Genomic DNA, 25,452 nt, shown 5'->3' on the forward strand with positions numbered 1-25,452 from the left:
AACCTGGAAAAGAACACATTGCATCTTGTGCACAAAGAGGCAGAGGGGAGGTTTACCATCCACATCATAGGGTCACCTGAAAATTACCTTTCAAATTAAGGGGGTGATTCTCCAGCCTCATTGCCACTGATGCACATTCCACTAAGTCGGAAGAATAGCAGGAGAGCCCCTAAACGGGGATCACGCCAGGCGCTGATCGGTGAGTGATCCTCCAGCCCGCTGCATCAGACACAATCTGGTTCACACCCTCGCTGGGCATGAACCATATCAGCATATTTAAATCAAAATTTATACACGCTGTGTCGGTTTTGAGCTGGATTTTTCTGGCTCTTGAGTTCATCCCCCGGCCGGCGCAGTATGAGGCAGGCAAAACTGGTCTCCACCACCGGAGTCCAGATGTGATGATAACACTGGGGTACTCGGGTGGTCCGGAACATGGCAGGTTGGCATTGCCAAGATGGCTGGACCTGAAAGGGGGTGAGGCCTGAATGTGTGGGGGGGGGGGGGGGGGGGGGGGGTGGATTCTGAACATGGACCTTGAAGGGCGGAACATAAGGGGAGCATGAAGGGGGTGGCCTTTGTCGGCCCTGTAGCGGGGTGTCGCTCATCTGGGGGAGCCATTTTTACTGACGATTGTGGGGGGTGGGTGCCTGATGTCAGCGAGAAGGGAGGCACCTGAAGGGATACTCATTGGTAGGACCCCGATGCCAGTGGTCCTTAGCAGTGGCGGGGGTAGGGGGATTGTTGGTTGGGGGAGATCCTAAATTGTAACTTTGAGATTGGGACGCCCTTTAAAAAGGGCACCCTAATCTCTGTGAACTTGGATTTGCCGACGTGTTTAGGGCCTGCCACTCTCAGTGCCAGTGAAAATCGGGCCCCCCTCCAAACAAAAGGCTAAGAGTGGGATGATCACAATGTTAATCGTGCCGGAACAGCTAGTGCGATTCGCACTGATTTTCTCACCCAAAATGACACTTAGGGCGCGATCGTAGGAACGCGACAAGGCTTTTAAATCTCATGAGAGGCCCGTTGGGAGATTTGCGATGCTCAGGAATCCTCGCGAGATCTAATGAGATCTTGCGATCTGGATCTTGCCCTCACTTAAATATGCCTGCACCGGAGTTATCCAAGACCAAGGACCGAACTCGCCGTGGTGCTGTTTAGCACTGATCCACGCAAACATGGACCAGGGATAATGGCATCTGGGGGGTCTCCTAGGCCATTGGAGGTGTCTGGGTTGTCTGGGTCTGGGTAGGGTGGTACCCTGGGACTCCTGCTGCCAGTCTGGCACCTTGGCAGTTCCACCGGGCATCCTGACAGTGCCACCCTGTGCCAAGGTGCCCGGTTTTCAGGCTGCCCATGCTGTGGATCCAGCCCGGGTTGCCCTTCCCTTATGAAGTGGGGTGAGTAGACTCAAGGACCCCCTAACAAGTGCGTTGGGACGTTGAAGGTGGGGTGGGGGGGGGGGCGGGGGGGGGGTCCAGAGGCCATGGTGGGGGGTGTTGAGAGATCAGGGCGACATTTAAAAGTTCAGCTCATCAGTACAGGAAATGAATGTAAGTACGGCATTGACGGGGCCTTATTCGCTCAGACCAGAAAAAAAGAATCTCGTTTGACAGCGCAATCGTTCTTGGTGCTGCAGGCGATGAGAAACACCCTGCTAAACATGTCCAAAACGGACTCTTTTTTTCCAGTTAAATCGTGCCCTTAGTCATTTTTTGGGAGAATGCCCCCCTGTGATTATCCTCGGGTCTACAGGGCCATTTAAAAATACATGCAGGACACTGATTTGATAATCAAAGTTTTCACAAAGTAAAATCATACTAATCCACCATGAACTGATTATAATCTATAAATGACTGTCAGCGACATTGACAGCTGGATTGTTACCATGTTTGTTTAGTCATTTCTTTGCTATTTTAATGGAGGTGTTAATTTGTACAGTTTTAAAATACCAGGCAGAGGAACACCATATGAATACCTGAAGCTTATAAAATCCTCAATTGCTTTATACTTAGGATCTGACTCTTGATTTTCATTGTTCTAATTAACACCACTGTAACGATGCTAAAAGAACTTCTCAATCTTTTTATTCACACACACCTTGGATTTCCGACCACATTGAAGCAGTTGAGCTCCACTACCTTCTACTGAATTGCAGTTAGATTATCGAGCCACTTTGCTCCAAAGTGGCGATGAATTAAATATACACAAACTCCATTTCAAAACCTTTTTCTTTAATTGAACAAATTACAGTACAGTACTAATGTCATCCGATTCTTCTGGCTTCTTTTGCTTGCTCGGAAGTGATTTTAAATATTCAAGATGCCTTCTTGCATCCTCTTGGTTCTGACGTACGTAATAGACCACGTAAGAGATCACCATGGTGAACCAACCAAACATAGTTACCAGCATGGCCACATCCGTTGTTTTTTTAGACAGGTTACAGAGGTCAGCTTCATTGGCAGCACTGATAAAAGATTTCCCAGTATGTTCCTTCAAAGCTGCAGTCTCACAGATGATGTTGCTGGCCATCTCATGGTTAGAGGGCATGCCATGCAGCACCTGCTGGAGGGTGCAGTCACAATGCCATGGGTTGTCAGAAAACTGCGCCCTGCCTTTGAGTTTGCTGAATGTGTCTTTATGTACACTTTTAATCTTGTTGTTCGAAAGATCAAGTGTCTGCAAGGTATCAGCCACCCCTTTGAAAGCCTGTTCTTCTATGGACTCAATAACATTTTTGGACAAATTAAGCACTTTGAGCTGGTGCAGGTCCTTGAAGATCTCATTCGGAACAGATCTTATTTGATTTGAATCTAAGTAAAGTAAAGCAGTTTCAGGAGGAAGGTCTTTCGGAATCTCTTTAAGATTCGCATTACTGCAGCTTACATTTAAGCTACTGATGTGAGAACACAGACAGCCTTTGGGGCACATGCTGGCTGAGTGAAAGCACAGTATCAGGAGCACAAAACTCTGCAGCAGAAAATACATAGAGAGGGGGCGAGCTAGGAATAGGTCCATCAGCTTCATGCTGGGATGTCTGCATAATCACATGGCCAATTACTTCATCCAACAATGAATATACAGTCTGCAATAATAATAAAAATTCTCTTCAGTGAGCAATTTAGACACCATGGTAAGGTTGCACATGTTGTCTTGATGATGTTAATGATGTTCAGAAGTATTATACCTGGAAGAGAAATATACATATTTTACACACAAATTTCAGGAAGTGAAGTTTAAAGGTGCAGACTATTCAATACAAATGAATCAAAAATAGAAACTACTGGACAATCTCAGCAGGTCTGATAGCATCTGTGGAGAGAGAAGGGAGCTAATGTTTCGAGTCTGGATGACACTTTGTCAAAGCTGGGTAGAACTGGCAATGGGCAGATTTATACTGTAGTGGGAGGGGGGGGGGGGGGAGGGGGGGCAGTGGGACTGGAAAGAGAGCCAGCGAAAGGCGGAGATTGACAAAGTCATAGACAGAACGATAAAGGGAATGTAAATGGGGGTGATTAAGGCTAAGAAGGGTGCTGATAGTGGCACATTAGGAGATCGGAATTAATGGCAGAACAAAGGTGAGCAGTGTGTCAAAGGACAACTAAGAAGAGGGATCAGGTGGGTTGGGGGGGACAATGGTGAGGGATGAATAGATCGATGGAAGAAATGAAAATTAATTGATAGAAATAAAAATGGGGTGAAGGCGGAGGAGAGAGTTCGCAGTCTGAAGTTGTTGAACTCAATGTTAAATCCAGAAAGCGGTAATGTGTCTCACCTGAAGATGAGGTGATGTTCTTCCAGTTTGCGTTGGGCTTCACTGGAACATTACAGCAGGCCAAGGACGGACATGTGGACATGAGACCAGGACGGTGAGTTGAAATGGCTAGCGACAGGAAGGTCTGGGCCCTGCTTGGGGACGGACTGAAAGTGTTCTGAAAAGTGGTCACCCAACCTCCGTTTAGTCTCTCCAATGTAGAATGAACCAAACTAGGAGGAGTGAATGCAATAGACCAGATTGAAGGAGGTGTACGTGAAGTGCTGCCTCACTTGACAAGAGTGTTTGTGGCCTTGGATGGTGAGCTGGGAGGAGGTAAAGGGGCAGGTGTTATACCTTCCGCGATTGCATGGGAAGGTGTTGTGGGAAGAGGGTGATGTGTTGGGGTGATGGAGAAGTTGACCAGGGTATCCCGGAGGAAATGCTCCCTGTGAAATGCTGTCGTGGGGAATGAGGAAAAGATGTGTTTGGTGGTGGCATAATGATGGAGTTGGCAGAGCTGGTGGTGGATGATTCTTTGAATGCAGAGGCTGGTGGGGTGAAAAGTGAGGATAAGGGGGACCCTATCTAGGTTCTGGGAGGGAGGGGAAGGGTGAGGGCGGAGATGCAGGATATGGGTCGGACACAATGGAGGGCCCTGTCGATCTTAATGTGTGGGAAACTACGATTAAGGAAGAATGAAGACATGTCAGCAGCACCATTTTGGAAAGTGGTATCATTGGAACAGATGTGACAGAGGCGAAGGAACGGGGAGAATGGGATGGAGTCCTTACAGGAATTGGGGTGTAAAGTGTAAAGTCAAGGTAGCTGTGGGAGTCAGTGTTTTGTAATGGAAATTAGTGGACAGCCTATCTCCAGAAATTGAAAGAGAATGGTTAAGGAAGAGAGGGACAATGTTGAAGATGGACCATGTGAAGATGATGGAGTGGTGGAAATTGGATGCAAAATTAATAAAGCTTTTCAGATCCAGACAGGAACATAAGCAGCACCGAAACAGTTGTTGACGTACTGATAAAAGAATTGTGCGATGGGACCGGATTATGACTGAAACAAGGAATGTTCCACATACCCCATAAAAAGACAGGCAAAACTGAGACCCATGCAGGTACCCATATCCACGATTTTGGTTTGGAGGAAGTTAGAATGATAAAGGAGAAATTGTTGAGGGAGAGGACAAGTTCAGCCAGACATGGATGAGGATTGCTCAGGCCTCTGTTTGAGGAAGAAGCGGAGAACCCTCAGACCATTCTCGTGGGGAATGGAGGTTTAGAGGGATTAGATATCCATGGTAAAGAGGAGTTGGTTCGGGCCGGGGAACTGGAAGTTGTTGATATGATGTAGGGCATCGGAGGAATCACGGATGTAGATGAGAAGAGCCTGGACAAGAGGAGAGAGCATGGAGTCAAGATCGGAGTCATTCGGTGGTGACATGATGGCCTGACAGACCTGCTTGTGGATTGTGGGCTGTCCGGGGCTGGGAGTGTGTGAGCTTGGACACTGTGGAGGGAAGATCTCCAGAGGAGATGAGGTCAGTGACAGTCCTGGCAACAATGGCTTGATGCTCGGTGGTGGGGTCATGGTCCAGGGGGAGGTAGGAGGAAGTGTCTGAGAGTTGCCGTTCAGCGTCTGTGAGGTAGAGGTCAGTATGCCAGAGAACAACAGCCCCACCCTTGTCGGCGGGTTTGATGACAAAGTCAGGGTTGGACCTGAGAGAGAGGAGTGCAGTAAGGTCAGAAGGCGACATATTAGAGTGGGTGAGAGGAGCAGAGAAATTGAGACTACAAACAAATGTAGATTTAACGAACTTAGTCATTGTTCCTGTCTTCTGCTGAGACATAACGAAAGCCACATTGTCATGTTACACCGAGAGGAAACATCAATTCCTTGTCTCCTATTCAGTGCATTCTGCATATGTTTGTTCCAATTGCAATTTTGTGATATATTTACTGCTGTAAATGAGAAAAACAACTCTGCTGTGAAAAAATCTGACTGGACTTAATTTTCAACAGAAGTGTTGCTACATCAGGATTCTTGCCAGTTTTGCTATGTATTTTCAGGTTCCATCTGTTTTTTTTCCTCCAAATGCTCCATTTTATTAAAACATTATTTTAAAATCTTCTTTATCGTTTTTATATTTGCAAGGGAGGGTGCAGCGCAGAGGCTCCATTCAGAAACCATGCTCTCTTTTTACTGCACTAGCTGTCATATTCTGGTAAGTAAAGAGTTTAAATGACCAAATCTTCTTTGAAAAGTGACTAATAAAAGGTATGTGTGTAAGGGTATGGATTAAGGATAAGGTAAGTGGGTAAGGGGCTCGGGTAGGTGAGGTGGGTGGGTAAGGTAGTAGGGTGGGTGAGATAAGTGGGTAAGGGGTAGGCTGGGTAAGGGGAGTGGTTAAGATGGGTAGGGTGGATAAGGAGCTAGAATGGGTGAAACAAGTGGGTAGCATGGGTAAGGGAGTAGGGTGAATGAGGAAGTGGGTTAGAGGTGCGAGATGAGTAAGAGGGTAGGGTAAGTGAGGTAAATGGATAACGGAAGTGTCAGGATAAAGGGTGGCAGCTGGATCAGGTGATAGGTGGGATGGTTGATGAGTTTGGGTCAGGTCTGGTAAGCAGAAAGTCAAGCGGGGAGTTGGAGGATTGGTGAGAGAATTGTGTGGTGAGGGCTAGTCATGTTGAATCAGGGAGTTGGGTTGGGAGGGTCAAGGGGGGGATTTGGGGAGTCAGTGTGAGTGATTGGGAGTTCAGTTCAGTAGTTACCCAGATGTTAGATGATGTTTAATCTGCCTAACATTTCCAGTAAGTAAGTCGAAATCTTCCAAAGCCTCCAACATAACTCAGATTTGCAGACTTTTTTGGGGGGGAGTTGCCCATCAAAGATCCTTTGTTGCAAGGTTTCCAATGGCCCAATTTTACCTTTCTCTGCAAGCTCTTGGAGCCCTCTCTCCCAGTCTGCGGAGTCTGCTACTGACTCGAGTTTATTGTCCATCCAACTCCCCACCTCTTCTTTGCCATTCAGTGCACACCCTGCAGCTCTGAAATTTTCTTTCTAAACTCTTTTGTTTTTCTCCGTATGCCACCAACTTTGAAAGCCTCCTCAAATCTTAACCTTCAGCCATTCCTTTGCTTGCCTCCCTTTGTTCTTCTAAACCATACTTGCTGGTAATTTCTGCCTGTAAAGCATGTTGAGAAATATTGTAGTGCTAAAAAGGTGTGACAAAATGCACATTATTGGATATTATCAAAATGGGTTTTCAGGGCGCGATTCTCTGGAAAGATTTCTAAGTGTGATAGCAAGCGGAAACACGATTCAAAGTTAATTGGTCCACTTAACAAGGCTTCACGCCGTAAATGAAGGCTCGCCAGCACCCCCCCCCCCCCCTAACAGAGTTGAGCAGCACTTAAGTTGCATTAGTTCAGCCAGCTCGCAACAATGGCGAGGAGACCGGACCCAAGATACGAAGAAGCTGACCTTGGAGGCTGGTAGACATGGTCCCCGAAACTCCCGGAAGGTTAGCTATAGGGCAGCCAGTGCGGCCTGGCACGATATGTGTGACCAGGAGGACTGGCCTTCAGTGCAGGAAGGTCAATGACCTAAACCGGGCAGCACGAGTGATTAGACACCATAGCCCCGCCCCCATGGGAGCGTCAATCCCCCAACCCTTCCTCCATCCGTTGCCCCTTCAACCCCCCAACTCTTCCTTCACACCCCCACCCCTCCACACCCCCACCTTCCACCACTGTGAACCATGCGTGTGGCTGATGATTCCCTCTCTGTGTCTCCTCAGGAAAAACTCTCCCAGAATCGCCGGGAGAGGGTCCGGACTGGAGCTGGCGTACTGTACATAAGAATCCTCACTCCTTTGAGCAGCATGCCCTGGAGGTGACTGGTGTGGCCGAAGGCAGAGCGGTCACCAATGCGGAGGCACGCAGATGCCCCAGAGGTGAGGAACCAACGGGCTGCACCGGAGGCAGCACGGTAGCATAATGGTTAGCACCATGGCTCAACAGCGCCAGGGTCCCAGGTTCGATTCTTGGCTTGAGTCACGGTCTGTGTGGAGTCTGCACATTCTCCCCGCATTTGGGGTTTCCTCCGGGTGCTCCAGTTTCCTCCCACAAGTCCCGAATGACGTGCTGTTAGGTGAATTGGAGATTCTGAACACTCCCTCTGTGTACCCGAACAGGCGCCGGAATGTGGCAACTAGGGGCTTTTCCCAATAATTTCATTGCAGTGTTAATGTAAGCCTACTTGTGATAATAAAGATCATTATGTTATAAGGACCTGTCAAACGTGAGTTGTTATTCCCTCACTGACTGACCCATCCATCTCACTCACCAGATGTCCATTCTCCCCCTGGTCGCCCAGCCAACGGCACTGGCCCATCCTGGGTGCTACCCTCCCATGAGACCACCTCAGAGGCGAGTTCCGAGGATGCCATCATGATAATCGCAGCGCATCTATCATCCCCACCCTTCACCAGCGCAGATACACACACATCGGGGGAAACGTTAGCGGTCAGGCTTCTGGGGCACAATCTGATGAGCACCACACAGCTGATGATCAGTACATCAGGAGGAGGCAGGAACCCCTAAGCGAGACAGCAGTCGGAGGGCTGCTGGATCCCAGGACCCAGCTGGGTCCCAGCCTGATGCTGAGCCTATGGAACAGGATTACTCGGAGCTGATGAAGACGTTAGGCAGCACCCGGGACATTCAGAGGGAGATGTGAGCGACACTCCAGCAGGTCCATAGCCGCTTGGAGGAGTCCCAGATGTAACATGCGCAGGTGATGTCACTGGCAATGAGTGGCACTGAGGCCAACACTGCTAGGATGGCGACCGCAGTCGAGAGCCTGGTGCACAACGTTGGCACCATTAGTGAAGGTGTCCAAGTCATCACGTAGTTGGTAATGGCCCGGACACGGAAAGGATTGACAGATTGATAGCTCTGAGGATCTCTGCAGAATGTCCGACTCACTGGGGGATGTCACCCGGTACCAAGCCGACCTTGATGAGATTATTTGGGACATGACTTGCTCTCAGATGGGCATGGTCGAGGCGTTGCGGAGTTTGTCCCAGTCACAGGTGGGCATTGCCGAGGGTGTCGACATGATGGTGCAGACCATGGGGAAATCACCAGGGCTGGCAGAGCCAGATGATACCGGGGGATTCGGGGCTTGAACCAGCTGCCCCTCCATCCCAAGGTGAACCACAGGGCCCTATGGGCACCGAATGGGAAGAGATGTTGAGTGACTACCTGGACCCGTCCCATGGAGTGGCATGAGCTGCCAACAAGTGAGTCGGAGTCCTCCAGCCTCAGAGCCCCCAGAAGACGCCCGCAGGGGCATTGAAGGTCACGGGAAGAGATAAGCAGCTGGCTGCCTCCACCTCTGATGTGCGTCCTGGGGACACACCTGGAGGTAGTGGTAGAGCAAGGAGGGCCAAGCACATCGAGGATTACTGAGGGCATCGGATGAGGGGGTTGGGCGGGGGTAGGTTGGGGATGAGGGGGCTGGGGGTGGGGTAGGGGGCAGCACTATCGGGAGAGTGCGGAACTGTCAAATACAATAAACACCTTAGTGCACAACCTGTATGATGCCTCTGTGGCATTCTTCCGCAATGCGGGCTGACCTCCAAACCCTTGGTCCACCTCTCCAGGCATCTCCCTTGCCCCGTGGCACCCACCCACCCTCCAGTTGTGGGCCTGTCCCCAGAGCTGTGTCCCATACTCTGGGTGTTTGGATGTTGGCTTCTGTGTGTGTGGTGTTGTCTCCCGCCCTGTTCAAGCACAGTGTCCAGGCATCAAGGTGTGATTGGGATGCTAACCACATGCTACATGCTCCCCCCCCACCCCCCCACCCACGGGAATCCACTTGAGTTGTGTAAAGTGCTCACTTAACCACGATTGCCAATTCCTTATTCGCAATAGGCTTCAGTTGCACAGCCAGAGGCTTCAGCAGTCTGTGGGGGTTATAGGTGGTCGGTGGGGCAGACGGGCAGGGACAAGGGTTGCCCCTGGTACGGGTATACAAGATCCAAGGATTGGCATGGTGTGCCCCGAGGGGTTACCTCCTGTTTTCCACCACAGTGCGCCCCCCACCCTCCCATGTCGGCCCACCCCCGCGGAGGGTTCCCCAGCCAAGGGTACCCCCCCCCCCCCCCCGCCGAGCACTGTGGTGGCAAGCTCAGTGGCCTCGGGCTCTTTTCCTGTGAGCAAAGATGGTTATTCCCCTCCTCGGATCCCCACAGAAGCCCTTCTGCCAGGTTCACCTTTTTCAAAATATGCGCCAGAGTGACCACTTGCTGGGGAGGCCGCTGAACAACGGGAGGCCAATGGATATGGGGTGGCTCCCATTAATTGTATGGAAATGGGGCTTAAGCGGTGATAACTGGTTTCTCACCACTCTATGGCGAGATCTCCATTTCGCCTATGGGAGCAGATCAGTTGCATCGCAAACTGTTAGGCGCTTGGCGCGGTTCTCGTTTTTGGGCCCTCCCGCTATTCACCCCCCTCATTTTGCTTGAGCAAGAGCGTAACGAGGCCGAAGAATCAAGTCCACTGTCTCCAATGACTTCTGGCAAAGATCACTCTTTTGAGAAATGGTATAAAAAAATGGAATTGGATTAGTCTAGTCCGAGTGAAACAGGACTAGTCATTCAAATTAAACACAACCATATCAGAAGCTGCACAATCCGGAGTGTATGGAGCAGCAACCATTAAAGGATGCTGTCTGATTGTAATTTAAGTTCACCTCTGTTCTTAAAGAGGGGGAGAAAGTTGAGAAAGCAGAGGGCAAAGTAAAATGGACCTGTGGTACAATAAAATACTGTGAGCCACAAAAAGAGTTGAGATGTGCAAGATATTAAAAAAGGAGTTGGATTAGCAAACAATGAGTGGTAGGTTTATGAATGTGAAAATGGAAAGCAGTCTGAAGCTAAATGCACATTTTGATATGGAGATGTGGGCCTGGATTCTCTGTTCTGGAGACCAAGTGCTCCCACCAGTGGAGAATCAGGACTGGTCTCTGCTGGTGTTGGGAGCGGGACCCCAGGGGCGAATCTCTCTTCTTAACCATGCAAATCATAGAATAGAATTTACAGCGCAGAAGGAGGCCATTCGGCCCATCGAGTCTGCACTGGACCTTACAAAGAGCACCCTACTGAAGCCCACATATCTACCCTCCCCCCGTAACCCAGTAACCCCCACTTAACATTTTTTGGACATTAAGGGCAATTTAGCGTGGCCAACCCACCTAACCCGCACATCTTTGGACTGTGGGAGGAAACCGGAACACCCGGAGGAAACCCACGCAGACACGGGGAAAATGTGCAGACTCCGCACAGACAGTGACCCAGCCGGGAATCGAACCTGGGATCCTGGAGCTGTGAAGCAACTGTGTTAACCACTATGCTACCGTGCTGCCCTAACTCACAGATTCTGTTGGAACCCTGGTATTGGGTTGCAAATTTGAGCAGATGGCTCAATCCTGAGGTCCAGCACCACCCCCCCCCCACCCCCACCCCCACCCACACAACACTAATCCGGTACTCCCCTCCCGACAAGGAGGGGCATCCTTTACCCACCACAGGAATAACGGGGCTCTGCTCCAACAGCATGCATGAGGGTGAACTGACCTCTGCATTTTCACACACCCTTTTCTAACATCTGCTGCTTCACCCCCCCCCCTCCCCCACCCCAGGCCAAGCCAGACTCTGCACCCCCCCCCCCCCCCCCACCCCCCCAAAAGACAGACACCTCTGTTGCCGAAGCCTGATCAGACTCAACCATCCACAGGCATGACCCCCATCCCCTGAGGTCTGGACTGACCCGATGACCCCCCCCCCCCCCCCGGGCCCGGCCCAATCTGACCCCACCTCCTGTCGAAACAAATAGGCAAGAACTGTATTTAATTCTTCAACCATCTCATAATGACAGGAAATAGAAAAACAGGAAACTTTTTCGACGGCAAATGTACAAAATCACACCCCTCCCCCCTGCCCCGTGATCTCTAACATTCATTACTTGGTACAGAATTTAATGTTGGTGATGGGGGCCCCACCTGCAGGTTAATGGCCCACCTCATTTAATGCTGACCAGACACTTAACTGGGAAGCAGCAGGTCTTTCCTGGGATCAATGATCCTGTGGCCCCAGAATCCTCTGGGAGTTTCTGGCCAATCAGAGGCTGGCGGCTCTTCAATGCTCAACAAGCTCCTGGTAGCGGCTGCAGTCGGTACTGCATTCACCTGAGACCCAGGGTCACTGAGAAGGGACCAGACACACAGGTGAGTGGTGGCGCGAGGGGGATCATAGGGTGGGGAGGGGGGCAAATCTCTCAATGGGCCTCACCCTTCCCAATATCACGTCCTTCTAATCGGCACTGAGTGCATTTGAACAAGGGACCACACCCACCCTTGGAAGTCCGCAAGCAACCCTGGTAGGGTTTGCTTTTCAGGTTTCCTGTATGGCAAGTCCCTCACCTGGTGTTGGGTGAATACCAGTGGCAATGGGATGAGGCCATTAAGTGGGCATTAATTGTCTGCATAAGATCCTCAATTGGTAGTGGGGTGGGTAGTCCATGGGCATAATTAGAGCAGAGATAGGAATGTGGTGGGGTCCCCAACTATCACCCCGACTCCCAATTAAATGACGTTGTCTCGAAACCTCCATTAAACCCTTGCTGTTTTGTCTTCCAACCTTATAAGCATACATGTAATCAATTCTTCTAAAAGCCCACTATGTTGATAGAATGCTCTTTGGATAGGTAGGGCACGATCTACCAGAATTGATACAGAGTCAGAGCGCCGAGAAACACCCCGTTTTCTAACACCCATCTGGGTAGGTGGTGGGCCTCAGCGGGGAACTCCCTGATGAGTTCCCACTTAGTCCCGTTTTCTGCACTGTGGAGCTTCGCTCGCTGGAACTCAGTGCAGCGAGAGATCGGGACACCATTTTTGGCGTTCCGATCATGGGCCCCCTGCACGATCATGAACCCCCCAAGCCACACCTCACTGTAGGGTTCCCCAGGGACACCCCCCCAACATGGCAACCCCAACCCGATCACCGCCATGCAAAATATGCCAGCTTGGTAACTTGGCAGTGCCAGTTCTGGCATGCTGGCAGTGCTCCTGCCATCTGGAAGTACAATCTGGGCACCTTGGCAGTGTCAGGCTGGCACCCAAGTGGCACTGCCATGGTGCTCAGGCAGCAGCAGCAGTTCCAGGGTACCACCCTGTCCAGAGGACATGCAACTGGGGGCCTCCGAACGCCTGGGTGCCCCCACAAGTGCCATTCCATCTAGTACCCATTTCATACAAATCATAGAGAAGTCACAGCACAGAAGGAGGTCATTTGGCCAATATTGTCTATGCCAGCCTTAAGACACCCAGGTTCCCTTTCTAATCCCACCTTACTGCACCCAGGCCATAACCCTTTGTGGAAACCAGCACTAAATGGCGTTCGTCCGAGGTCTCCGTTAGGTTCCTGGGGGTCACCATCACCAACAGTCTGTCCTGGTCCACTCATGTTGGTGCAACAGTCAAGAAAGCCCAACAACGTCTCTACCTTCTACGGAAGCTAATGAAATTTGGCATGTCTGCATCGACTCTCACAAACTTCTCCAGATGTGTCACAGAGAGCTTCCTATCCGGCTGCATCACAGCCTGGTTATGGCAACTGCTCGGTCCAAGATCGCAAGAAACTGCAGAGTGCGGTGAACTCAGCCCAACGCATCACACAAGCTTGCTACCCCCACAATGATTCTGTCTACACCTCCCGCTGCCTTAGGAAGGTAGACAGCATTGTCAGAGACCCCTCACACCCAGGCTTTGCCTTCTTCCAGACTCTTCCATCAGCAGATGGTACAGAAGTCTGAAGACTCGCACATCCAGACATAGGAACAGCTTCTTCCCCACAGCTACTGGACTCCTCAACGATCCCCCCTCGGACTGATCTGTTTCCTGTAAGAACACTATTCACGACGCCCTGTGCTGCTCTTGCTCATGTATTTGGTTTGGTTGGCCCTTGATCCGGACTTTAACCAATCACTGTTTGTTGATGTACCATTTGTCAATCTCCTCTGTCAGTTATTCTTTTTTGTCTACTATGTACGTACTGTGTACGTTCCCTTGGCCGCAGAAAAATACTTTTCACTGTACTTCTGTACATGTGACAATAAATCAAATCAAATTTTAAAAAATCAAATCAAGGTGAGAGAGTTAGACCCCAACGCCTTGGTTAGATCTTGGGAATGCATATTAGAGTGAGACTCACATGAATATACAGATTTGCCAGAAAGTGATCCCGACGCCCATAATGGGCAGGATCGCATTAGATCTTACGAGGCATGGCGAGCCTCTACCGGTCCTGTGCCGTGCGGGCGCTGCTTTTCAACCGCAGATCCTGCCCACAATATGAATTGTACAATCAAACTCACCTTCACATACATTTATCACATTAAATGAACATTTTCTGGATATTAGGTGGGAATCATTATGTTTCCTCTTTCAAGAAGCTTTCTTTATCTCAGAGTTTCTAAAAATTAGTATCAACATCTCTTAAATACCTCCAAACTGAAACATCAGCTTGAACACAAAACATTCATCAACAAAATGTTTGTGACGTTCAGGATACCAAAGAAAATATGTGCAACGAATGAAACTTTAATTGTGTTCCATTGCAATCATCTGAATGGAAATGCTATCCACAGGATGACCAGGAGGGAAAACAAATAGGACAGGAATTCACTTTCATTTTTAGCCGCCCCTGGTAACAGTCATAACACGCTTGGACACCAGCCATTACGACTGTTACCATGGTCTTTTGAGTCTTGTATTTTGCCAGTCCTTGGTAACAATCCATCTCTTTTTTTTTTAGCATTTTGGGTTGTGCATTCTTTTTCTATTAGATTTTTTCAACTGTTTTCGAATGAGTTATCTTAATGAAAAATGAAAAATGAAAATCGCTTATTGTCACGAGTAGGCTTCAATGAAGTTACTGTGAAAAGCCCCTAGTCACCACATTCCGGCGCCTGTCCGGGGAGGCTGGTACGGGAATACGAACCGTGCTGCTGGCCTGCTTGGTCTGCTTTAAAAGCCAGCGATTTAGCCTGGTGAGCTAAACCAGCCCCTGGTATTGAAGTTAATTTTTAAATGTTGCAAATTGGTGCTAATCTTTGACAAAACCTACGGTGTTCCATCACAAACAGAATGTGGCACTATGTTATCTTAGTTGTATCTATCATTCATCTATCAAATGGTAATACAATTCTAATATCTGTTACTTAGACATTCCTATCAGGTCAATTTTAATCTTAACTACGACTATCTCTGCAGTATTGTAAAATACTTATATTGGGTGCGATCCACCGGATGCATTGCGCTCTCACTTGAACGTGAATGCCGGGAGAACCCTTTCGCAGGCTTCGCGGAAGTCTTCATGCCTTGTGGGTTTCACCCAAGTCCCGCGAGGCGTCGGAATCTGAATCCCACCCAGAAGGGGCGGGACCAAAAGGCACGCACCGAAGCCAGTATCTCCAGCAGCAGCGTACCCCTCCCCGATGAATTCAATGCATTCTATGCTCGGATCGAGCAGGAAACCAACGATCTGCTGTCGAGTGTCCCAGCAGCCCAAAACACACCCATACCCACCATCACAGCTTCCGAAGTCAGATCAGCCTTCCTGAAAGTGAACCCTCGGAAGGCGACGGGTCCGGACGGGATCCCTGGTCGTGCACTTAGAGCCTGCGCAGACCAGCTGGCAGATGTGTTTGCAGAAACCTTAAACCTGTCCCTACTCCGCTCCGAGGTCCCTCCCTGCTTCAAGAAGACCACCATCATACCGGTGCCAAAGAAGAATCAGCCAACGTGCCTCAATGACTACCGTCCAATGGCCCTGACATCAGTCATAATGAGGTGCTTCATGAGGTTGGTCATGAAGTGCATCAATTCCATACTCCCAGAACGCCTAGATCCACTGCAATTCGCATACCGTCGCAACCGGACCACAGCAGAACCATCTCCCTGGCCCTACACTCATCCCGAGAGCATCTCGACAACAAGGACTCCTACATCAGACTCCGATTTATTGACTTCAGCTCTGCCTTCAACACCATAATTCCAGCCAAGCTCATATCAAAGCTCCAAAACCTAGGACCTGGCTTCTAACTTTGCAACTGGTCTCCTGTTATACTCCCTGTATGCGACTGGGAGGCAAAATTTGTTTCCAACTCCATCTACAAGTTTGCTGATGACATGACCATAGTGGGCGGATCTTGAATAACGACGAGTCAGAATACAGGAGGGAGATAGAGAACCTAGTGTAGTGGTGCAGCAACAACAAACTATCCCTTAATGGCAGAAAAACTAAAGAGCTGGTCATTGACTTCAGGAAGCAAATTTCTGTACACACCCCTGTCTGCATCAACGGAGCCGAGGTGGAGATGGTTAACAGCTTCAAATTCCTAGGGGTGGACATTATCAAAAATCTGTCCTGGTCCACCCACGTCAATGCTACCACCAATAAAGCACAACAGAGCCTTTACTTCCTCAGGAAACTAAGGAAATTCGGCATGTCCGCACTGACTCTTACTAACTTTTACAGATGCACCATAGAAAGCATCCTATCGGGCTGCATCACAGCCTGGTATGGCAACTGCTTGGCCAGGACCGCAAGAAACTTCAGAGAGTCGTGAACACCGCCCACTCCATCACACAAACCTGCCTCCCATCAATTGACTCTACACCTCCCGCTGCCGGGGGAAAGCGGGCAGCATAATCAAAGACCCTCCCACCAGGGTTACTCACTCTTTCAAATTCTTCCATCGGGCAGGAGAGACAGAAGTCTGAGAACACGTACAAACAGATTCAAAACTGCTTCTTCCCCACTGTTACCAGACTCCTAAATGACCCTCTTATGGACTGACCTCATTAACACGACACCCTGTATGCTTCACCGATGCCGGTGTCTATGTATTTACATTGTGTACCTTGTATTGCCCTTTTATGTATTTTATTTTTCATTTCTTTTCATGTACTAAATGATCTGTTGAGCTTCTCACAGAAAAATACTTTTCACTGTACCTCTGTACATATGATAATAAACAAATACAAATACAAATCCAATCCAATCCAATTTACCCGGCATCCACTGGCATCATGGGATCCACCGGCCTCCCCAGCAAACGTGGACCAGGCAAACGCCGCCCGAGCCACCGGAAACCCCTGAGTGGTCAGGGATAGTGCAGATGGCCCCCTGGCCCTCCCCCTGGAACAGCATCACCTTGGCACTGCCCAGCTGGCACCTTGACACTGTCCTGATGGCACTGCCAAATGGCTGGAGCACTGCCCAGGTGCCAGGGTGTCATTGCAAGGGTGCCCAGGTGTCAGTGTGGCAATGTCAGGGGTCAATGGGGGCCATGCCCATGAAAGGAGGGGGGGGGGGGACTTTGAAGGGTAGAGCTGTGGGTGTGCAGATAAGTAGGGGTCTCTGGGAGATTGGGGGGGGGGGGTGATGGGTGATGGGTGGGAGTTCTGGAAGGGAGGAGGTGCTGTAAATGGGCTTGGGAGGGGCCTGAAGAGGGGGGAGCCCCAGGGACCACATGGCGGGGTATTCTCGCTTGGGGGGTGTGGGGTAGTACCCAGATGGGGAGGGGGGGGGGGGGGGGGTTGACACTAGCCATGGGTGGGGGTATGGAGCACTCACAAGCTCACTTGAAGATTGGGGCACCCTTTCAAAATGGCAGTCCGATCTCTGAGATCAGCTCCCCAGTGCTAAACAAAATTCGATGTGTGGCCTTAACCGGTGAGAAACTTCCCAGGGCCCAAAAAAGTGAGTAAGTGTTATTGAATAGCGGTGAAGAACGTGCCGACAGAGCCGGCGGGAATCTCCATGAGAAACCCACCACTAATGAACTTTTTGAGAGAATCGTGCCCATAGTCTCACATTCCTGCTATTATCCTGATGAATGTAGGTTGAATGGTTTCTCTGACTTTATTGTGCTTTACAAAGTAAGGAACCAAAATGTAATATTGTAACTGTGGCCTAAACATTATTTCCCACCAATTTATTGTCGTCCTTTTACTCATTCACTGTATCCCTTATTTATTAAACCCAAAATGCTTTTGGGGCTTTTTCTAGGTTTATCTGGCTTCACTTTCAAGGAATTATGGCCTGAATGTTTTCTCCAGAGTCGGGTGCGCAGAGCTTGGAAATCTAATCTGCTGTACCTGCTTCAGGAATAATTACCCCAAATAGCGGGATCTTCTTTACAGGAAGGTACCGATGAAGGATGGAGTGAGGCCTGCTACCTCTGGACGCTGATCAGGGCTGCTGAGTGCTGCGGTAAGGCAGTTTAACAGGCCCACCTTAGTTCCCTGAGGCTTTGTATCAGCTATTATTGAACAACTTTATTTACAGCAGAGCAGCAGTGAGGATTCTACACTCCACTCCCATCCCACTTAAAAAACAAAATGGTATCTGCGCATAATTTCCCATAATATACGATGACTAAACGAACATCAACAATAGTTAAAAAATGTAATGGTTTGGATTGCTTATTTGTTTGTACTGCAATCACTAAAATGCATGTATCACTGACATTGCCAGAATAGGTTAAATGTAAAAGTAATATTGTTTTTCTTTAACTCAGCGTGCATTAACAAAAAATATAATCATTTGGCAAGAACGAAAAGAACAGGGCAGCAGAGTGGCGCAGTGGGTTAGACTTGTTGCCTCACGGCGCTGAGATCCCAGGTTCGATTCTGGGTCACTGTCCGTGTGGAGTTTGCACATTCTCCCTGTGTTTGCATGGGTTTTGCCCCCACAATCCAAAGATGTGCACGGTAGGTGGATTCGCCATGCTAAAATTGCCCCTTAATTGGAAAAAATGAATTGGGCATTCAAAATTTTTTAAAAAGAATGAAAAGAACAACCTATTTCTTCTTCCAATTTACCTATCCAGTGGCGGAATTTTCCTCCCCCCCCCACAGTGTCGGGGAATCGCCCGAGGCCGGCGTAAATCCCGTCCCTGCCGTGGCTGGAATTCTCCGCCACCCAGGAATCGGCGGGAGCAGGAATCATGCCCTGCCGATTGGCGTGCCCCCCCCCCCCCCGCGGCGATTCTCCGGCCGCGATGGGCCGAAGTCCCGCGGCTCACAGGCCTATCCAGCCGGCGGGAATTGGAGCACCTCTGTTGCCGGCGGGATTGGTGGAGCGAGCAGGGTTCTGGGGGGGGGGGGGGGCGCGGGGCGATCTGACCCCGGTGGGGTGCCCCCACGGTGGCCTGGCCCGCGATCGGGGCCCACCGATCGGCGGGCGGGCCAGTGCCGTGGGGGCACTCTTTTTCTTCCGCCGCCGCCACAGGCTCCACTATTGCGGAGGCGGAAGAGACCCCCCTACCGCGCATGCGCCGGTGGTGACGTCTGCGGCCGCTGACGCACCGGCGCATGCGCGGACCGGCGAAGGCCTTTCGGCCAGCCTCGACGCTGGGCGACAGGCACCAAAAGCCGTTGGCGCCAGCCGGCGGAACGGAAACCACTCCGGCGTGGGCCTGGGCCACTAAAGGTGCGGAGAATTCCGCACATTTGGGGAGGCCCGACGCCAGAGTGGTTGGCGCCACTCCGCTACGCCGGGACCCCCCCGCCCCGCCGGGTAGGGGAGAATCCCAGCCCAGTTTCATTTTGTTTCTTGGTGTATCTTACCATCTGCATAATAATGATAACCTTTCATTGTCACAAGTATGAAGTTACTGTGAAAAGCCCCTTGTCGCCACATTCCGGTGCCTGTTTGGGTCAGCTGGTACGGGAATTGCATGCGCGCTGCTGGCTTTGTTTTGCATCACAAACCAGCTGTCTAGCTGACTGAGCTAAATCAACTTCCCAGGGTGCATGCCATGAGACCTTTCATGCAAGGTTCCTCTTTTTTTTCAGAAACAACACGATTCTGGTTGCAAAAAAGATAAAGCCGTACAACTATAAACCTGTCAGTCTATAAATGAGCAGTCAGTCAGCTTTTAGAAGTCCTGGGGTGCAGCACGGTGGAGCAGTGGTTAGTGCTGCTGCCTCACGGCGCCGAGGTCCCAGGTTCAATCCTGGCTCTGGGTCACTGTCCATGTGGAGTTTGCACATTCTCCCCGTGTTTGCGTGGGTTTTGCCCCCACAACCCGAAGATGTGCAGACTAGGTGAATTGGCCACTCACTAAATTGCCCCTTAATTGGAAAAAATGAATTAGGTACTCTAAATTTATTTTTTAAAAAGGTGAAAGTGAATACTCCCTTCGAAAGACAAGAACAACAAGTAAGGACGAGAGCTTGGATTTGTAAAAAACAAGTCACGTCTGACATATTAAAGAGTTTTTCGAAGAAACAACAGAGTGTATCCTTAAAGGAAATGCAGTGGATGTGAATCGTACTTTTTCAAAAGGCATTTAATAATGTGCCGCACAGGAGGCTTCTTGATTAAGTTGAGGCACATATTAAAGGTAGGACAGGGGGAGAGTTAAAGGACATAAAACCGGCAGTAGTGGTTGCTGATTTTTTTCAGAATGAAGTAATGTTAATAGTGGTATCCTCAGGGGTTAGGGTTAGAATCACTGCTTTATCCAATTTAGATCAATAATATGGATTTGGGTGAAGAGGGGGCAGTATTATAATTTGACAATGACACAAAAATAGAGGACATAGTTCACTCAAGTAACTTCAGAAGATCGTTGGGCAGATTAGCAGATGGTGCAGATGAATGTCAGTTGAATGTTTTGCAGTGAGACGGTGGGTGGATACATTGTGAGAGGAAGAATAAGGTGAAGAAATAAACACTAAATGGTGAATCCTGAGAAGAAGATAAACAAAGTCAATTTCTCCACCAAGCTTCCACTGCGACCCCTCTATCCTTCGACTCCTGGAGTTCTCCAATGAAACGAGACTTGATTTTGAAGAACAGCACTTCACCTTAAAATTAGGCACTTTGTAGCCTTCCAGATTCAACATTTAATTCAACGATTTCAGATAATAACCTCTGCCCCCATTTTAATTTCCTTATCTTTCCTCATTTTCAGTTTGTATTTGGACAGCGATTGGGTGGAGAATAACTTCCGATTCCAAAATCGCGGTAGGCGTCTGTTGGTCGCCAAATCGGGATCCTCCGGCACTGCAGAAATGGCATAAATGCGCCGTTTAAGCACCGTTGGCATATAATTAGCAGCTCTGCCCTTATATTCTCTGGGGCCTCCGCAATTCACCGTCTCCGATGGGTCGAGTTCCCGACAGCGCGGTTCACTTGTGGTCTCAGCGGTCGGGAACCCAGTATGGCAGCTGCAGACTGTGTCCTGCACTGCCACAGTCGGCCAGGAGTCACGCTGCTGGCCGGGTGGGCTTCAGCAAGGGCTGGGGAACTGGTAGGGGATGGCCAGGGGGGCAGTATTTGGCAGGTGGGTTCACCGCACGGCCGGCGCCATGTTTTATGGCACAACACTGCAGGTCATCGCCATGCTCATGCGTGGCCACGAACGTGACCATTCTCCAGGTGTTTTTGTTGTAGGAGCCAGGTGTTTCAATCAGCGTTTGAATCTACTCAATTGAATCCTTTCATTTTTTTTGAAACACGTCAATTAGATCACTCCTTAATCTTCTACACTCAAGGGAATACAAGCCCAGGCTGTGCAACCTGTTGTACTGAATGTAAGAAATTGGAATATATATTGTATTATATGTATCTGATGCAGTAATGGTAGGGTGGGTTAGGGTGCTGCAGTAATATATTTTTAAAATCCTGGTTTAAAAGAAAAACAGACACTGTGGCTACAGAAGGTGCAAGTATGATGTCATAAAAGGGAGATCATCATTATTCCATCCCATGGTTATGTTTAAAACGAGACGCCTAATGGATGTTTGTTATGATTTCTGGGAGTAGACAATTAGAAACATTGTGATAAAGATGAATTAGTAATGGGAGGGGCCAGGTCTGTGGCAGTCAGTTTTGCAGTAAGTTCTCTGGAAGTTGTGAACTGAATAACAGATTCCGCAAAAGGCTGTCAGGTTGAGCACTAGGCTGACACAGACAAGAATCTGCACACTGTTTTCTGACAGAATTTCTCTGTCTCTCCAAGCAGTCGTTCAAAGGAATTCTTTATCCACAGTCTGGCAAGTATCCTGTGTTTTCTAACTTTTTTAAAAAGTGGGTTCTGACCTGTGATGGGTTTTGCCTGATTGGAGATAAATGAGGTAGCAATTAGGAATTAAAGTGTTTCATTTTATTGTTAAGCATTGTTTAACTGGTAACTGTAAGCTATATTTCTGTGCTATTGAAGGTAGTTTAATGCTGTGTTAATAATGAAGTTTGTTTTAATATACAATATCCCTATTTGTGCATTGGAATAGCTCCTAGAGCAGAGTATTCTTTCCTCACGGTTTTACAAATTTAAAAGAAAAGTAATTGGGGTTCCTGTCCGGTTTCCTAGACATTGTAGTAGGGTCCTTATAGTTTAATTCTTCTTCTTACCCTCTGGGCTAGTGCGTGGTCAATTCCAGCCCCACTTGATCCGGAGTCTCAACCCAATTGATATGAATAAATAATTATTGGAAAAAACACCCAAAGTCATTGGCCCTTGCCTGCGCAATAACTACAGTCACCAGGTTCGTAAATTTAAACACAATTGATTTTATTAATAACAATAACTAAAATTAAATATGTAGCAAACACAACAGGTTAACTATTATCCAATTCCTAACCCCCCCCCCCCCCACATTTAAACTTGCCCCATCCTCTATACACACACACAAGGCAGAAGGGGGATGTAAAAATAATAATAAAAGTAAAAAGATAAGAGTCTTTGTTTCAGATGGTTGTTTTTAGCACACCTATCCTCAATTCAGGCATTCAGTTCAAGGGTTCTATTCCCAGCCTAATGGTTTTCACTGTAGCTTCATTCATGTCCCCTCAGTTTCAGAAATACAGCAGTTGTACAGATTTACTGGAGAAAACAAAAGAAAGATAGAGAGAACAGAGAGTAGTTCCTTTCCTCTCTGAGTGTCTAGGACTCCAACTGCTTCCCCTGTCTTTCTGAAAATCATGCCCCTCAGGCAGGATCCAATCACTGCCTGTTACCGAGCAGAACACACAGTCTTTTGGCCAGTCATTGGCCACCAGCTAACCCATCGCACTGAGTCCCACCGATCTCTCGGGTGCCGACAAGCCTGAGTTCTGCTGTCTAAAGGCTAGCACAATGTTCTGTTTTGTAACTTTTGAATTCCTCACTTCCTCTGCTCGACTTAAAGACATATGTCCATTAAACATCCATGGATCAAAATGATAACAGCAAAAATAAAGAAAGGGGAAATAAAGGAATCAACAGGAAGGGCCTTTACATTCTTTTAGCCTTTGTATTGTCTGGTGAGTCTGAATTGCAAACCCTCCAAGGCAAATATATCCTTCCAATGAAGCGATGCCCAGTACTGAACACAGTACTTTATATGGGATCAATCCAGAACTTTATGTAACTATAACATAACTTACATCCATTTGTATTGCAGCCTTCTTGAAATAAAGGCCAACATTCTAATAACCTTTTAAATTATTTTTGTGCCTGTCCACTAACTTTTGTTTGCAAATTGATACCATTAATTAAAGTAACTTTATTTACATAAATTCCTGAGTCCCAAAATGATGGCCCCCGTAGCAATACTGCTTATAATGGTTAATTACCTGCTTTGCACTGGAATAGCTTTAACGGTATAAGCATATTGGAATATAATGGTAAATTAGGCTCACAACCTGTCCATTTTTAGACACAATGGAACTAGTTAGAGCACAAAAGCAAACTAGTGCAGATACTGAAAATTTGAAACAAATCCTGAAAGTGCTCGAAACACAGGTCTAGCAGCACGTGTGGAGAAAGGAACAGAAGGCTTAATTTAACAAGGGAAACTCAACCTGATCTCGACGGGAATACTAAATCATCGCACTATTTAGTAGGGGACAGACTCCCATGATCTGCTGATCGTTGGCTTACAGGTCTCTAGTACCAACCGTACCATCGGGAGATGTAGCCCGAGGCAAGATGTAAGTGGTGTGGATTGGGGACGCTCTGGTGAGAAGAGGTGGGTGGTTCAATACAAAGGGCAGAGGGGGAGGCTTCTCATAAAGTCCCTCTTTCTTGATGCCAGGTCCCTCAATTGCGCACACAGTGTCTGATAATGACAGACCGCGCCCTGCCACTAGGCTGTGGGCAAATACAACAGGCTGACCCACATGAGGAACCTGCCACTGGTAGAATGTCAACAGGGGCAAGGTAAAGTCTTTCAGTGGTGACTTGACGGATTGGCCATGATGGGAAAGCCATCCTCGACCTTTCCCACCTAGAGCTTGATTCGGTGGAGTGTGGAGAGGATGTTGGAGTCTCCACTCCAAGCCTCTCTGCCTCCCAGCCCACCACCAGGTGAGAATAAAACTCTGCCCAGACTTGAGGTTAGTGTTGCAAATTTGTGGGACGGGATTCTTCGCTTGCTGATGCTGAAAACACGATAGAGCGGAGAATAGCCTCCGACCCCAAACTGGCAGTAGGCGCCAGGGTGGGGGGAGGGGGAGAACAGGCCGAGCAACTGGGGTGCCTCCCCCACAGCACTGGGGCGATGCCCAGGCACCGACTGCCATTACGATGGCCATCTTGCTGTGCACCCACTGACCACCCACCCTGGCCCCTGGTTCTACACAGTGATACCGGCTGTATGGGTGCACCCATCCACACACCCCCGCCACAGCGCCCCAAACACCCCGCCCAACAGGCTGCCACTCACCGGGGGGACCACCCAGGGCCAAACCCACGGCAGCCCCCAGTGAGGTAAGTGCCAGCCAGCGGTGCCCCTGGCAGCAGGGACAGGCGCTAGGACCAGGGGCCCCCATGGTACCGGCCACTGATGGGGCAGGGGTGAGAGGGTGGGGGAGGGACATGTGGGGGTGGAACCCGCACTGCCAACCGGGGCCACCATAGCCCATGGAGCCTGGTTGGGCTCGGGAGCATGCGCCATGCTAACATGTTGGTCATTCACCCCCTGAAGACAGTGACATTTGGAGTTCAACCAGAAATGGTGGCCACCCTTTCAGAAATGGTCGCAGCTCTGTAAGATGCCCTGTGGCCCCATCAGCGGGGGCTGCTCAGAGAGGAGGGGGAAGCTGCGGTTGCAGAGCGGCCAGCAAAGGAAAGGGTAGCGGAGGGTTGGGCTGCAGATTGGCAGGTGACAGCCGCACAGGCTGGAGGGCCAGCTGCCCAACAGGCTGAGAAAGAGGAGGTGCCAAGGAGACACTGCATGAGGCCTTGTGTGTACCGGCACCACCAATCATTCGAGCACCTGCCGGACCAAACATGCTGTCAGAGACTCCAGATGAGCAGCTAGAAGTGCGACACATCTGCCAGATGATGGCACACCTGGCACCGCGGAGGTATGGGGGAGGACACCCTCTCCCGGTGACCATCAAGGTTACGGTCGCCATGCAGTTCTACACGACCGGGTCCTTCCAGTCGCCGAGAGGGGACCTGTCCAGGATCTCACAGACCTTGGTGCACAAGTGCATCCGCGCCATCACGGAGGCCCGATATGCCCAGGCTGCTCGGGCGTCCCAGGTGGCGTGGTGCCTCCCTGTTCTGCCCGCAGCCCACCAGATGCACCAGGGACGGGGGGGGGGAGAA

At 49.4% G+C, this 25,452-nt stretch overlaps 1 protein-coding gene across 6 annotated transcripts in view; it reads right to left on the reverse strand.

The window, feature by feature from the left end:
- Nucleotides 1–2,220: 2,220 nt before the first annotated feature.
- LOC119966105 (leucine-rich repeat-containing protein 3B-like) overlaps nucleotides 2,221–25,452 on the reverse strand; it is a 152,966-nt gene continuing 129,734 nt past the window's right edge. For 5 of the 6 annotated variants that reach the window (XM_038797325.1, XM_038797320.1, XM_038797324.1 and 2 more), the window contains one exon: nucleotides 2,221–3,190. In XM_038797325.1, the coding sequence (XP_038653253.1) occupies nucleotides 2,251–3,030 (780 nt within the window). In that variant the 5' untranslated portion in view covers nucleotides 3,031–3,190 and the 3' untranslated portion in view covers nucleotides 2,221–2,250. Of the gene's footprint in view, nucleotides 3,191–5,583; nucleotides 5,601–25,452 lie in introns of those variants that run through there. The other variant, XM_038797326.1, reaches the window with a different exon arrangement.

This window comes from Scyliorhinus canicula, chromosome 5 (genome assembly GCF_902713615.1).
Source record: "Scyliorhinus canicula chromosome 5, sScyCan1.1, whole genome shotgun sequence".
In the NCBI taxonomy this organism is placed as follows: domain Eukaryota; kingdom Metazoa; phylum Chordata; class Chondrichthyes; order Carcharhiniformes; family Scyliorhinidae; genus Scyliorhinus; species Scyliorhinus canicula.